This window comes from Styela clava, chromosome 7, assembly GCF_964204865.1.
Source record: "Styela clava chromosome 7, kaStyClav1.hap1.2, whole genome shotgun sequence".
NCBI lineage: Eukaryota > Metazoa > Chordata > Ascidiacea > Stolidobranchia > Styelidae > Styela > Styela clava.
The window spans coordinates 21,829,643-21,841,999 of record NC_135256.1 but is presented as its reverse complement, the minus strand read 5'-3'; the positions used below and the strand labels follow the sequence as shown (position 1 = coordinate 21,841,999).

General features: G+C 34.7%; 1 protein-coding gene across 1 annotated transcript; it reads left to right on the top strand.

The window, feature by feature from the left end:
• The first annotated feature begins 2,569 nt into the window (after positions 1-2,569).
• LOC120328031 (high affinity choline transporter 1-like) lies at positions 2,570-12,202 on the top strand. The gene is made up of 10 exons (XM_078114443.1): positions 2,570-2,600; positions 3,641-3,850; positions 4,676-4,824; positions 4,923-5,043; positions 5,173-5,321; positions 7,446-7,583; positions 8,716-8,869; positions 9,782-10,008; positions 10,113-10,259; positions 11,247-12,202. The coding sequence occupies exons 1-10, from the start codon at positions 2,585-2,587 to the stop codon at positions 11,649-11,651; spliced, it is 1,716 nt and encodes a 571-aa protein (XP_077970569.1). The 5' UTR covers positions 2,570-2,584; the 3' UTR covers positions 11,652-12,202.
• The last annotated feature ends 155 nt before the right edge of the window (positions 12,203-12,357 follow it).

The window sequence follows — 12,357 nt, the reverse complement described above, 5'->3', positions numbered from 1 at the left end:
GCGATAATGAAAAATATGCTTATATCGGCGGTAATCTACTGATATGAACGATGAGACACCCTAACCGAGACTATGTTAATTGTAAGAGTCCTCTGATGCAAAGACGCCACAATTAATCTGTTATGACGCCATAATATAGATTTCGAGGTCATGTATCGACATTTTTCTCATAAAATGAAGTCATTGTTACGGTTAATACTGTTTGGATAATTCATGCTTAGCATACTTTGTTTTTTAAGGTTGAAGTGAGTTTTTCAAGGTTATACAAACTCATTTATTCGATCGCATTCCAATTTTCGCAACGTGGTTTCATCGCAGCAGGGTCGTTCACGTAATGGCTCATCGGTTGCGTTTTACTGCGCCAACCACTGAACTACAGCTTGAGAAGGTGTGCATGAGCCTTTATCGATATTTTTGGCGTTTTGAAAGATTTATTGCAAATAAGAAGCGCTTGGCAAGTTTTTACATCCATTTTTCTTCAACCTATTTAATACAAAAAAATAAAATAGCACAGTCATTTTGAACAAAACAGGAAAAAAAAACTTTGTTTAAAAATTGTTTTAAAACAATTCTTTTTGAACAAATCCCTACTATTTGAGCATTGCTCTGTTATAAATGTAATTGTAGTTTGATATTTTTTGCACGGAGTAATTGTAATTGAAATATTTAAGGGAGTATTTGCAATTGTAATTGAACTGAATTATTGTAACTGCTCCAACTCTGTAATCGAGAGGGCCTAAAATATTAAATGAAAATAGATTCACTAATCCCATTATAACAAATATGATGAGCATAGATAGCAATATATGACCCTAGAACAAGGCAGGAAACCAACCAATAACCAAGCTCTGCCAAGTCTATACTATTTTAGGAAGAACAACTTTAGTCCGAAACACCAATCACAGCGTTATTCGGAGTGTAAGGCGTAAAAAACACCGTATAAAAATTGTTACAGTTATTCTAAAATATACTGAGAAAATAAAATTTCCTGCAGAGAATATTTTATACATGCGTCATTGATTGATTTATTCATTAACCCGCTCTTTTTTATTTGTGCATAACATAATATAACAGAGCAATAATCAAATATTCGAGCACGGTGGCCCGGTACCGGTACGAGCACGGAGTTTGCAGAAAAGTTCGACGGACAGGTCAAACGGAGACAATTGAGTAGAACATTATACAATGAAAAGAGTATTTTTTTTAATTATAATGAAACGCCAAAATATTTGGGGAAATATTGGGTCCATGGAAACTTGAAAATATAATAACAGTAATAGCCTTTTAGCGACATATTCCATCTCTAAGGACTGAAAGTTTGTAATGGATTGGTCAATTAATTACGGACTTCCCAACAACAATTACAATACCAACAACAACCTGAATTTAAGCTCTATTTAGTACTCAATAATACAAGTTTCGATGAAAAATTAGTACTTTGAGTATTAGGCTATATTTTATGAAGGTAATCTTTTGTTAGCAGGTTTTATTGCCCAATATATATAACATCATTAATCTGATTTGCCCTGACAGTTTTAAAATCGTTTATTACCATCATTATGTATATATATAATTTGTGCGACATTTTGCGACAAGATCTTGATATATTGGGAGCCTCTGAAATAAAGTAAAAGAGAAATTGAAAATAGCTTATTTTTATCTTTTAACGAGACCACAAAACGTAACAAAACTATTATGAAATAACCGCCATAAGTGTCATATATTTTTCATGTCGTCTATCTAAAGTCACCTGATATTTTTATAGTTGGTTAGGTCAAAGAAACATTTTCTGACACGAGAACACATGAGTTGTAATTTGACCATTTGTTTACGAAGGCCTACTACAAAAGGTATGCCGATGGATGTTTGGTGAAATTTGGACGCCATAACTTTATAAAACCCATTAGTTGAAAACGTTTGTTTACCCAATTCAAAATACGACAGTTGCAATGAAATGCACCCCATATACAATGCAAAACGAATATTTGGATAGTAGCTAAAAATTTGAACAACGTCTATTGAAGCATTCGCTCAGTGAAAGAAGAATGCAATAGATCTCAGCGAGGTTCGAATATATATATTCAAAAAAGCGTCCAAAGCTTCAAGAATAAAATGCTGGTACTGGGTTGTGTTTTATTGCTGGAGATTTGAAGATAAAGCCACGATTTTGAATATGAGAAGTCAGATGAAATCTTGTCATAATATGCCGCTCAAATTATAGCAAGACGTAAATTGGTATCTCTCGAATTACTTGCGCTATTACAGATCTTTCACATATAATCTATCATCGATATCAGGAGCTCTAGCATGAAATGTTTCAAATTGCCGAAAACAAGTACAAATAATGAATAAATGTGTGATTCATGCTCAGACGAAAAACAAGCCCAGCCTTGTTTTTAGAAATCAGCATTCAGAGCAAGTTGTCTCGCACAGATACGAGATATTTAGCTCGAGATTTTTTGTTTGATCGCACTAAAGGTATATTGCTTTATTTTGCTAAATAGTAGAATGGAAACTATGAATCATTGAACTCAGAAATTCATTCTAAAGAAACAAACAAAAGCACTCAGATATTGTGCGTTAGATGCTTCCCATGTATGGTTAGTACTTTTTTATTCATAAAAGGAACGCAAAAAATAAAAGCGCCAATTTAACATTTGTCGGTACTGCAAATTTTATATGCGCTTTGCAAAAAAATCGTCTTAAAATGTTGTATATATGGGTATTGACTCTCTAAGTTACGGTTGCTGCACATGGTAAGACAAAAAAGAATTTCCGAGAAAAATGTGTGCGCAATGTGTATCAACTTGAAACGACCTTCACCCAGATTACGATAATAGCATCGCTCTTGAACTATAACAATCGTTCACTTTTTACGTTGTTCAGGCCTAATTGAACTAGATTACCTCAATCTTTGTACGAACAGAAATAAGCAGGTGACCTAAAAAGTCAAGTAGTTTATCAAAGACTCAACGCTTTCAGATGTTAGTTCAGTAACTGATTTTACGCGGTGTGCGACGGTGAAAGACGGGGGTTCAATTTCTAGCATGATTATTTTAAATGCGTTACAATAACAGATAATTATCTGGATAAGATCATAACATTGATCTAGTAGCTATTGCCCTATTTTGTTGTTTGTTTAAATATATATATATATATATCAACTGCGTGCTTGTGAAGTCTGAAATCTTTCTTTTTGTGGTTTGTGAATGAGGATCAGTAGACCATAGAAAGAGAGTTTGATAGAGATCGATTCAAGGACGGCTTCCATCTGTCTTTTTATTACACAACAAAAAACGCTTTAATATATTGACTATAGAAGTTAGTGGTAAAAAATGGAAAATATTCATAGAATGCCAGTAAACTCGCTGAAAATATACATGGATACTGTTGCCGTTTGAATTCACGGAACAGTAGCGATTCAATATTTAACTATGGGCAAATTAGACAATTGGAGTCCTCTGAACAGGTCCCGGACTCCCGGTAGATGATTGTTATAAATCCATCAATAAAATCATCGATTGCCGGCTTGTTCAATATGCTAAGTTTTGGGTATAAAACCCTCATTAAGAAGTTTACTATAGCAGGATCAATGCAGCTCGATGTTTTCCTCTAAATTGACTAATTTTCATTTTGACAGTTGTAAAAATACAATCAACAATTTGCGGCAAAAGTATGGCGATTAATGTTCCAGGATTGATATCGGTTATTGTGTTTTATCTTTTGATTCTTGGAATCGGAATTTGGGCAGCGTGGAGTAAAAGAAAGAAGGGAGCAGGACAAAAAACAGAAACAATAATGGTTGCTGGAAGGGATATTGGTGTATTTGTAGGAAGTTTCACCATGACAGGTACACATTAAAAATTTCAATTTGTGAAATATTATTTTAGTAAAAGTTATCGTGCAACCCCTCACAGCAACGCAATTAATTAACATCCTATATTCACATGATTGTATTTGCTTGTGCACGAGTGACATGCACATACAATCGACATATTCGTGTGCCCATTAAAATTGTGTATCAACAAAACAAATCTTAGACGCTAGCGGTAAAAATGCAATTGTAACATTTCAAACACTCGGGCGTCTACATGGTGCGATGATATCGTTATGTGAAACAAGCATTGCTGGACTCCCCGCTGTGCGTTAGTGCTCTCCGCCTGGTTCCGTGCATGTGTATAGCGTATTTACTTTATTCCTTATGATTCTTAATTATATTAGCATATAGTTGCCTAAATACTGTTTTGCCGTTCTGCGTGCCTATCTAGGTTCCTCGCGAACGTTTCTTATTTTTGAAATAAAACTCATTCTAACATTGATTATTCTGACTTCCAAGTATTTTCAATTCCCGTTCCTAGTTTGGATTAATTAAAAACCGGTCCATTGGTCATGGTTCTTTATTGACTAGATCGTGAAATTTTACTTATTAGGAATCAATTCCGGCATCTCCCATTTTTCACCTAAATTTATTCTATTAATAATTTATATCACAACTCAATGATTCATTTGAGAACCGCTCCAGGTAGATGTTATATAGAAATATACAACATCCTATAATTACTTCTTGAATAAATAGAAACAGGTGTGTTTTATTTAGCAAATTTAAAACATTTAAATGTGTTAATAATGTAGTATTATGATATTGTGTAATTATTATTAATTTTTGTCTTTTTAGCCACTTGGGTCGGAGGTGGATACATAAATGGTACCGCTGAATCAGTTTATACATCTTCGTATGGATTATTGTGGACACAAGCACCTGTTGGATATACAATTGCGCTTGTACTTTCAGGACTGTTTTTTGCGAAAAGGATGAGAGAACAAGTAAACGATTATTTCTAAAATTAATCGATGTTGATACAACGATGACATACAATATGTCGGGTACACTTTAATCGTGATTCTATTTTTGTTGTCGATAGGGATATGTCACGATGATTGACCCATTGCAGAAAAAACTTGGTCGACGAATGGGTGGTCTTCTATTTTTGCCTGCATTGATGGGTGAACTACTATGGTCAGCATCGATTTTATCCGCGTTAGGTAAGAAATTATTGCCTTGATTTTTAATTCTATTCTGTTCTCAAAGTGAATGGCCCCTATATAATATGACTTGGTTTCCCTCCTCCATAGTTTCGTACTAATGAAATGTAACAAAGTTTGTGGTTTCAGGCACAACTCTAGCAGTCATTATCAAATTGGATGTTAACGTCTCTGTATGTGTTTCTGCCGCCATTGCAGTTTTGTATACATTGGTTGGTGGTTTATACTCGGTCGCATATACTGATGTCATACAATTAATTTGCATATTTTTAGGATTGGTAAGTTTTAATACAATATTTTGCATGTTCCTTATGTCATTGCATTTTTATTTCTTCTAAAATATAAATTGAGAGTTTTCTTCATCTCGCATCATCAACAAAGATTGCTATTTTCTTTGAATTGTTCTGACAAATTTTGACGAAAATACATCGCGAATACATCAAACACCTAATTTGCTCCATAGGCACTAGCATACGAGCAAAGAGCCAAATAATTAAACCTGAGCCTAATATTAATATAAAAATCTATTAAAATACAAATTTACAATCAAACAAACTCACGACAGTGATCATCATTGGCCAAATTGAAAACATTTACACCTTCTGGTAACCACTGAAACGATATTCTTTAAATGAATACATCTAACAGGGAAATGACATCTTGTTCAATTACACAATTTCATTTATGAAGCAATGTTCTATGACTTGCAAAACACGATAAGTTACTCATGTGTACATTGAAGTGTAAAAATCAGCCCCTGAATCGTGTGATTATAGCAACAATTTTCCAACAAATGTCTCGTGCTATGCAATGTTATGACTCCGTGATAGTTGTAAATTGTAATTCGTCCACTCTATATAACTTTAAGCCTTAGGCTAAGCAGTTTGATCGAAAAAATGACTTATGTTAACGAATGAGCGAAGCATGTAAGCGATATTTTTATCCGGCGGATACTTTGAAGGTGGTGGTGAAGGTGAAGCAGTGGTTCTCAACCGGGGGTCCGCGAAGCATTTCCAGTGGGTCCGCGATTAAATTAAGATTTTAGAAAATTATTTGCAGTTTAATATAGTTTTTTTTTGTAATACGCTCGAACATTTGCTGCCTATGACAATAGCCTACAAAAACTATTTCAATTTATCTCCCGTATACCTATTGTGACAAATACTAGTTATTACAGCACAATGATAAATACGAGAACGCAGCTACAGTGATCACTTTCTCCGTTTTGGTGCGCCATTTTGCCGTCGTACCCATTAGTATCGATGGAAGCATTACGTGTTATTGCTCCATTCTCCTCCCCTTCTTACCTTTGTGAAAGTGGATTTTTTGCTCTCGTTCATATCAAATACAAGGCTCGTCACCAACCAAACGTCGAAGACAATTATGTGTTATTGTTCCATTCGCCTCCACTTACTTGCCTTTGTGAAGTGGATTTTCTGCTCTCGTTCATATCAAGGCTCGTCACCAGCCAAACGTCGAAAACGATTACGAGTTATTGTTCCATTCGCCTCCACTTACGTTCGTGAAAGTGGATTTTCTGCTCTAGTCCATATCAAATCCAAGGCTCGTCACCACCCAAACGTCGAAGAAGATTACGTGTTATTGTTCCATTCTCCTCCACTTACCTTTGTGAAAGTGGATTTTCTGCTTTCTTCATATCAAATCCTAGGCTCGTCACCAACCAAACGTCGAAGACGATTACGTGTTATTGTTCCATTCGCCTCCACTTACCTTTGTGAAAGTGGATTTTCTTCTCTCGTTCATATCAAATCCGAGGCTCGTCACCAACCAAACGTCGAAGACGATTACGTGCTATTGTTCCTTTCGCCTCAAGTTAGTTACCTTTGTGAAAGTGGATTTTCTGCTCTCGTTCATATCAAATCCAAGGCTCGTCACCAACTAAAGGTCGAAGGCCATATGCGTCTATCATTATCAAAAACACGACCACGTATTTCTAGACTTGCTTCAGATATGCAACAGCAGAAATCTCATTGCGTGTATTCGATTTGACAAAATAAATGGAAATGTCCACTAGTTTGGTGTTATTTTTGACTTTGTTAAATCTGTATGGAACATTAGGTTGCTGTTTAAGCTATAAACTAATATTCAAATAAAAAACTTTTGAGGGGTCCGCGACCGCTTTGAGAGCACCAAAAGGGTCCGCAAAGACAAAAAGGTTGAGAAACACTGGTATATAGGTTTTCTTGACTATGACGACATGAGATGAAAAAAAATTGACTGTCTGACGGCTCAAATCAACAGCATTGGTCAGTACTTTTAGACCATGGTGAGTGAAATTCACATAAGCTAAATGAGTACAATTTACTCAATTACAAATATAAATAAATGGACAATGATTATCACATAATTGTCTTTTAACAAGATTTGTATTTATTTTCAAGTGGTTAAGTATTCCATTCGCAATGACAAACGATGCTGTAACAAGCATTTCTGAAACAGCATACAGTGGACCTGGTGGATGGCTCGGAGAATGGGATTCTGACTATACTGGAGAATGGATTGATTTTGCGCTTTTGTTGGTAAGATTGATAATAGAATAAATTTAATTCACTCGATGACTAATATTCTAATCCAGCGGTTCCCAAACTATGGGTCGCGACCCACTGGTGGGTCGCAAAAGATATCTTAGTGGGTCGTGAAAAGATATGGAAAGCTTCGATTAATTATACTGTTTATTAGGATCGGTGGCGACTCGAATGCGTAAATATTCAAAAAACAAAAGAAATTAAATTGAATTTAAATTCTAATCTGTGAAAGTTTCCTTTTTACGATCTTCTCGAAGGAACAAAAATTTGCTACGCGAAGAATGACCATGTGGCTTTTTACGCATAGCAGTTCTGTACACTGTACAGCAACTTCTTACCGTGTTTCCCCGAAGTTTAGATTTATTTTCTTTTGTAGAATAATACTATGGTTTTTTTTTTTTTGGAAGAGATCTTTTTTGTTCATTTATCAAAAATAAAATTACATTGTAGAAAATCACGAGATTTTTTAATAAACATTATATAAAAACCGACATCTATTGTTTTTATTCGTATTTCCTATACAAAATTCAAGTAACAAATATCATAATTGTGATTGTGACAGCACACAATCTTACATAGTGGTGTGATCTTCACCTTACTTACCTCAGATCATTGAACCTTTCCTCTCCCACACATTTTAAATTTATTTTAAGGGTAGGGTTTAAATAAACTCATTTTTAAAATTCAAATTACGGTAGGTCTTAATTTTAGGCCAAGTCTTACTTTCGAAGAAACACGGTAGTTTTGCGATGATTAACCATTGCTGTGTTATGTGTTATGTCATAAAAAGTTAAATGGGTCGCCATAAGCTGTGGTAAAAAAATAGTGGGTCCCAACTCTAAAAAGTTTGAGAACCACTGCTAATCCGTTGTTCCATTCATACCAACTTAACAGAAATTATTTGTTTAGCCTCGGAGCCCAATTCAAAAAGTCCAATTATAAATTTTTCTGTCTATTGGGTTTCTGCGGAGAAAAAAAGTTATCCTTCTTCTATGCTTTTGATGTGATTGCATTTGTTTGTGAGCAGCGTTCAACAATTGTGTTTAAAAATTTTTGCAAACCAATCGTCAATGGTTATCATTTGACATAATATGTATATATGAACAAGTATATAAATCTCTTCCAGATGTTCGGAGGAATACCGTGGCAAGTATATTACCAACGTGTATTATCGTCAGATTCAGCAAAACATGCCCAAATATTGTCTTTCGTTGCTGCGTTCGGATGTCTTGTTATGGCCATTCCATCTGTACTTATCGGTGCAATAGGAGTTTCAACTAGTGAGTAGAAAGGGTTAATTTTTTTACGTAATATACCTCAACGATTAATCAATCATACCTATTCATGCATTACAAGAAACATTACTTGGCCAAAACTCAAGTTAAAGTTTCATAGTCGAATTTTTTTTCTAAATATTTGAGATCATGCTTATGTCGATGCTCTAATAAAAGTCGTACAAACATAAGGAATACATTGAAATTCTACTGTATTCAACTTTGAAACTGCACACCATTGTAAAATGGTAAGAATGTTGAAAGCTCTCACTGCGGTATTCTTTGTTCAGAGTAAATAAACCGGTCCACTTTTACAATGTGGCTTTGAAAATAAACCGGTCCACTTTTACAATGCGGCTTTGAAAATGATCATTAAACGCATATGGTTGCGTATTGTCGGAATGTACAAATAAAAAAATTACACAAAGTAAAGTGACAGTGATGAATGCAACGGGCCCGCTCGACACATTATATATAACAGTAAACATAAGGAAAACAGTAATTTTAATGGTATGAGTAGGTGAACGGGCCATTTTTCTTCGATTGCAAACATTGTGATTTGCAAACATTGTGACAACACTGCACTGCGTTTAATTCTGTGACGTCAGTAGTACCCCCGTGCTTCAATAAAAATTATGCACACGCTTATGTGAATAAGTATGTTACAGAAATATTATCCGCAAAATATCCTTGTTTACAATGAAGTAAAACCGATGAATCAGCGGAAACCAATAAATTTAATTGTTTTCGAACGGTATGGTATTCACAGATCACATTCACAAGTAAAAAATTATGATTTTTAAACTTTGAATGCTTTATTCAACAACTCAAATCTGCACCCCTCCTCCATGACGTCACATTAAATACCAGTTGGACAACTTGTTCAATGAACTATAATATGAAATTTGAACACTTTAGATTGGACTATGACGAAATATTTTGATGGAAATGGAACAACGCCAGCCGATATAGATGAAGAGCGAATGATATTGCCCATAGTTCTTCAATATTTAACACCAACAGCAGTTTCATTCATTGGATTGGGAGCAGTGTCTGCTGCAGTGATGTCATCTGCTGATTCCAGTGTCTTGTCTTCGTCGTCAATGTTCACAAGAAACATTTACAAACATGTTTTCAGACAAAATGTGAGGTCAAATAGTTGGAAAGTTTTATCCACGTTCAAATAAATAAGTTATCCTTATTATTTCCTATAATTTGTTATTAATATTTGTTAACAATATTTTTCCAGGCATCGGAGACAGAATTGATTTGGGTCATGCGAGCTACCATATTTGTGAATGCCGCCATATCGACAATACTCGCATTAACAATCAAATCCGTCTACGATCTATTCGTTCTCTGCTCGGATTTCATTTACGTCATTCTATTTCCTCAAGTAAGTATTTTTTGAAAATTAAACCACTGAATGGCATTTTATGCGACGTTTTATCCTCTTTTCACTGCCATCTAGAGTTAGATTATGTACAAACATCTGTAGTCTGCAACTGCTAGCCAGAAGCTTAAGTCATTTTACCAAATTATACAGACGTGCTTTTGTATTGTCGTTACTAACTATTCTACAAAGATTTGTTCAGAAATATTTGTTTAGAAACAAGGTTTTTCAATCAGTCTGTTTTGAATATGCGCCTTTTCTGCAGTAATAATATACTTCGCGATGTTCCGCGTGAGCTTACAGTGGATAGCGGTTTACTATGGTTATTTTCAACGTCGGAAAATTATTTTTAATTATATTATTGAACACAAAGTGTGGATCGTTTTGTTATTATGGTGTTGCTGATGTTAGTATTTCGTGTTTTTTCTTATTAGTATGAAAATATTGCTTTCTCTTTGATTACTGAACCAATTGGAGATTGTATTTTTCACTAGAAGGCTCTTACTTTTATTTATCTTTACGATGATCAAATTGAAAATTGCGCACCTTGTGGCGGTTCCACTTTTGCGTTCATTGCTTTCTTGTGATCAGGCGAAGTCATGAAGTACCAGTTGTTTACTGTGACAGATTGCGTAACCATACTACTTTGTATTTGATCTTCGTGTCCATTTGTGCACTGCTCAAAAGTGAATAAATATATACAAAACAACACTATATAGCATATAGTAAAAAGAAGATAACAATTTCTGATATTAGGATGCTTATTAAAAAAGAAACATGGATCATATTTGACTTTGCTTCTTACAAACAGTTTATTCTTCTTATTGTTTAACGAAATAAGATTTGACTATTGCAAATTGACCAAAAATTTACTGAACAGAAAATATCGAAACTTTTAGAAAGGTCCTCGAATTACTAGGTATAGTTTCCGAAACAATTTGCATTCAGTTATATCAGTTTTTAATTTGATTCGTGATAATTTATTTTCAGCTAGTAGCTGTTATGTATCTGGACCCGAACACGTACGGCTCGTTGTGTGGATTCATTATTGGCTTCATTTTGAGACTAGGAGGAGGAGAACAAGCCTTCAGTTTGGACCCGTACATTTATTACCCAGGAGGAAAAAACTTTCCGTTTCGTACATTTTCCATGTGCATGACTTTCATTACAACATTACTTGTTTCGTATGGTATCCGACAACTCTTCCGCTCCGGATATCTGAAGGCAAAACACGACATATTTGATTGTAAATTGGCCTATGGCGGTCGCACCATAGACAACACTGCAATGAAAGATGTCACCGGATCTAATGGAGATGGACGGAAAAAGCAAAGTCTTCCTGAAGTTTCTTCCGGGATGCAAAATACGGGATTTGAAGAGGAAACAAAAATTTGAACGTCATGTCACCATATATACAACGCATTTGCAAATTTAATTTCCATTTTATTGCATTACGAGAAGAACAATGTCAATTAATATCTATCGAAATTCAAATACGTACAGGCTATAAAGTCTTTATTCACACGAACAAATTTATAAATAATTATTTCTGCATAGTCAAAAAATTTACAGTATGTCAAAGAAAATAATCTTTGCCCAATCAACATTTTCTAAAAACGAATCTAAATGAAAGTCTACTACAAAACTACGCCTATATTTAAACAATTTCTGATACCATTTCACTGATTTGTTAGCTTGTGACTAATCCCAATTTACCTTAATCGAAATCAAACATGTATCCAAGAAATCGCATTCCCTTCGATCGCTCCCAATTTGACCTACTGTATGATACAGAGTGTACTGGTAAATAGATTAGTCTTTGTCAAAGCATTTGATTGCCATATTATGTAAACTACTTTTTGAAAACAACCTTTTCAAAATGGCTCCATAAAGCTGCAATACAATTTTTGTAAGTATGCAGTTCTAATACATTTTTGTAAGCATGACCTAAAGTTTTCCTCACTGTTTTAGTAATTTGCCGTAGAATTTGATCTATTGTTTTGCAAATGACAGCTTTCAGTTTATCCATGGTTGGACCGAACGTCATAGAAAATAACCACAAGGTGAAAGGTCAAGCAAACTGGCCCTATTATATCGCCAT

What these genes read in the sequence shown, in the direction of transcription:
- LOC120328031 (XM_078114443.1), top strand. An exon ending in AACATGTTTTCAGACAAAAT is followed by an intron (nt 10,009 to 10,112) that starts GTGAGGTCAAAT and finishes ATATTTTTCCAG; the next exon opens with GCATCGGAGACAGAATTGAT. An exon ending in ACGTCATTCTATTTCCTCAA is followed by an intron (nt 10,260 to 11,246) that starts GTAAGTATTTTT and finishes ATTTATTTTCAG; the next exon opens with CTAGTAGCTGTTATGTATCT.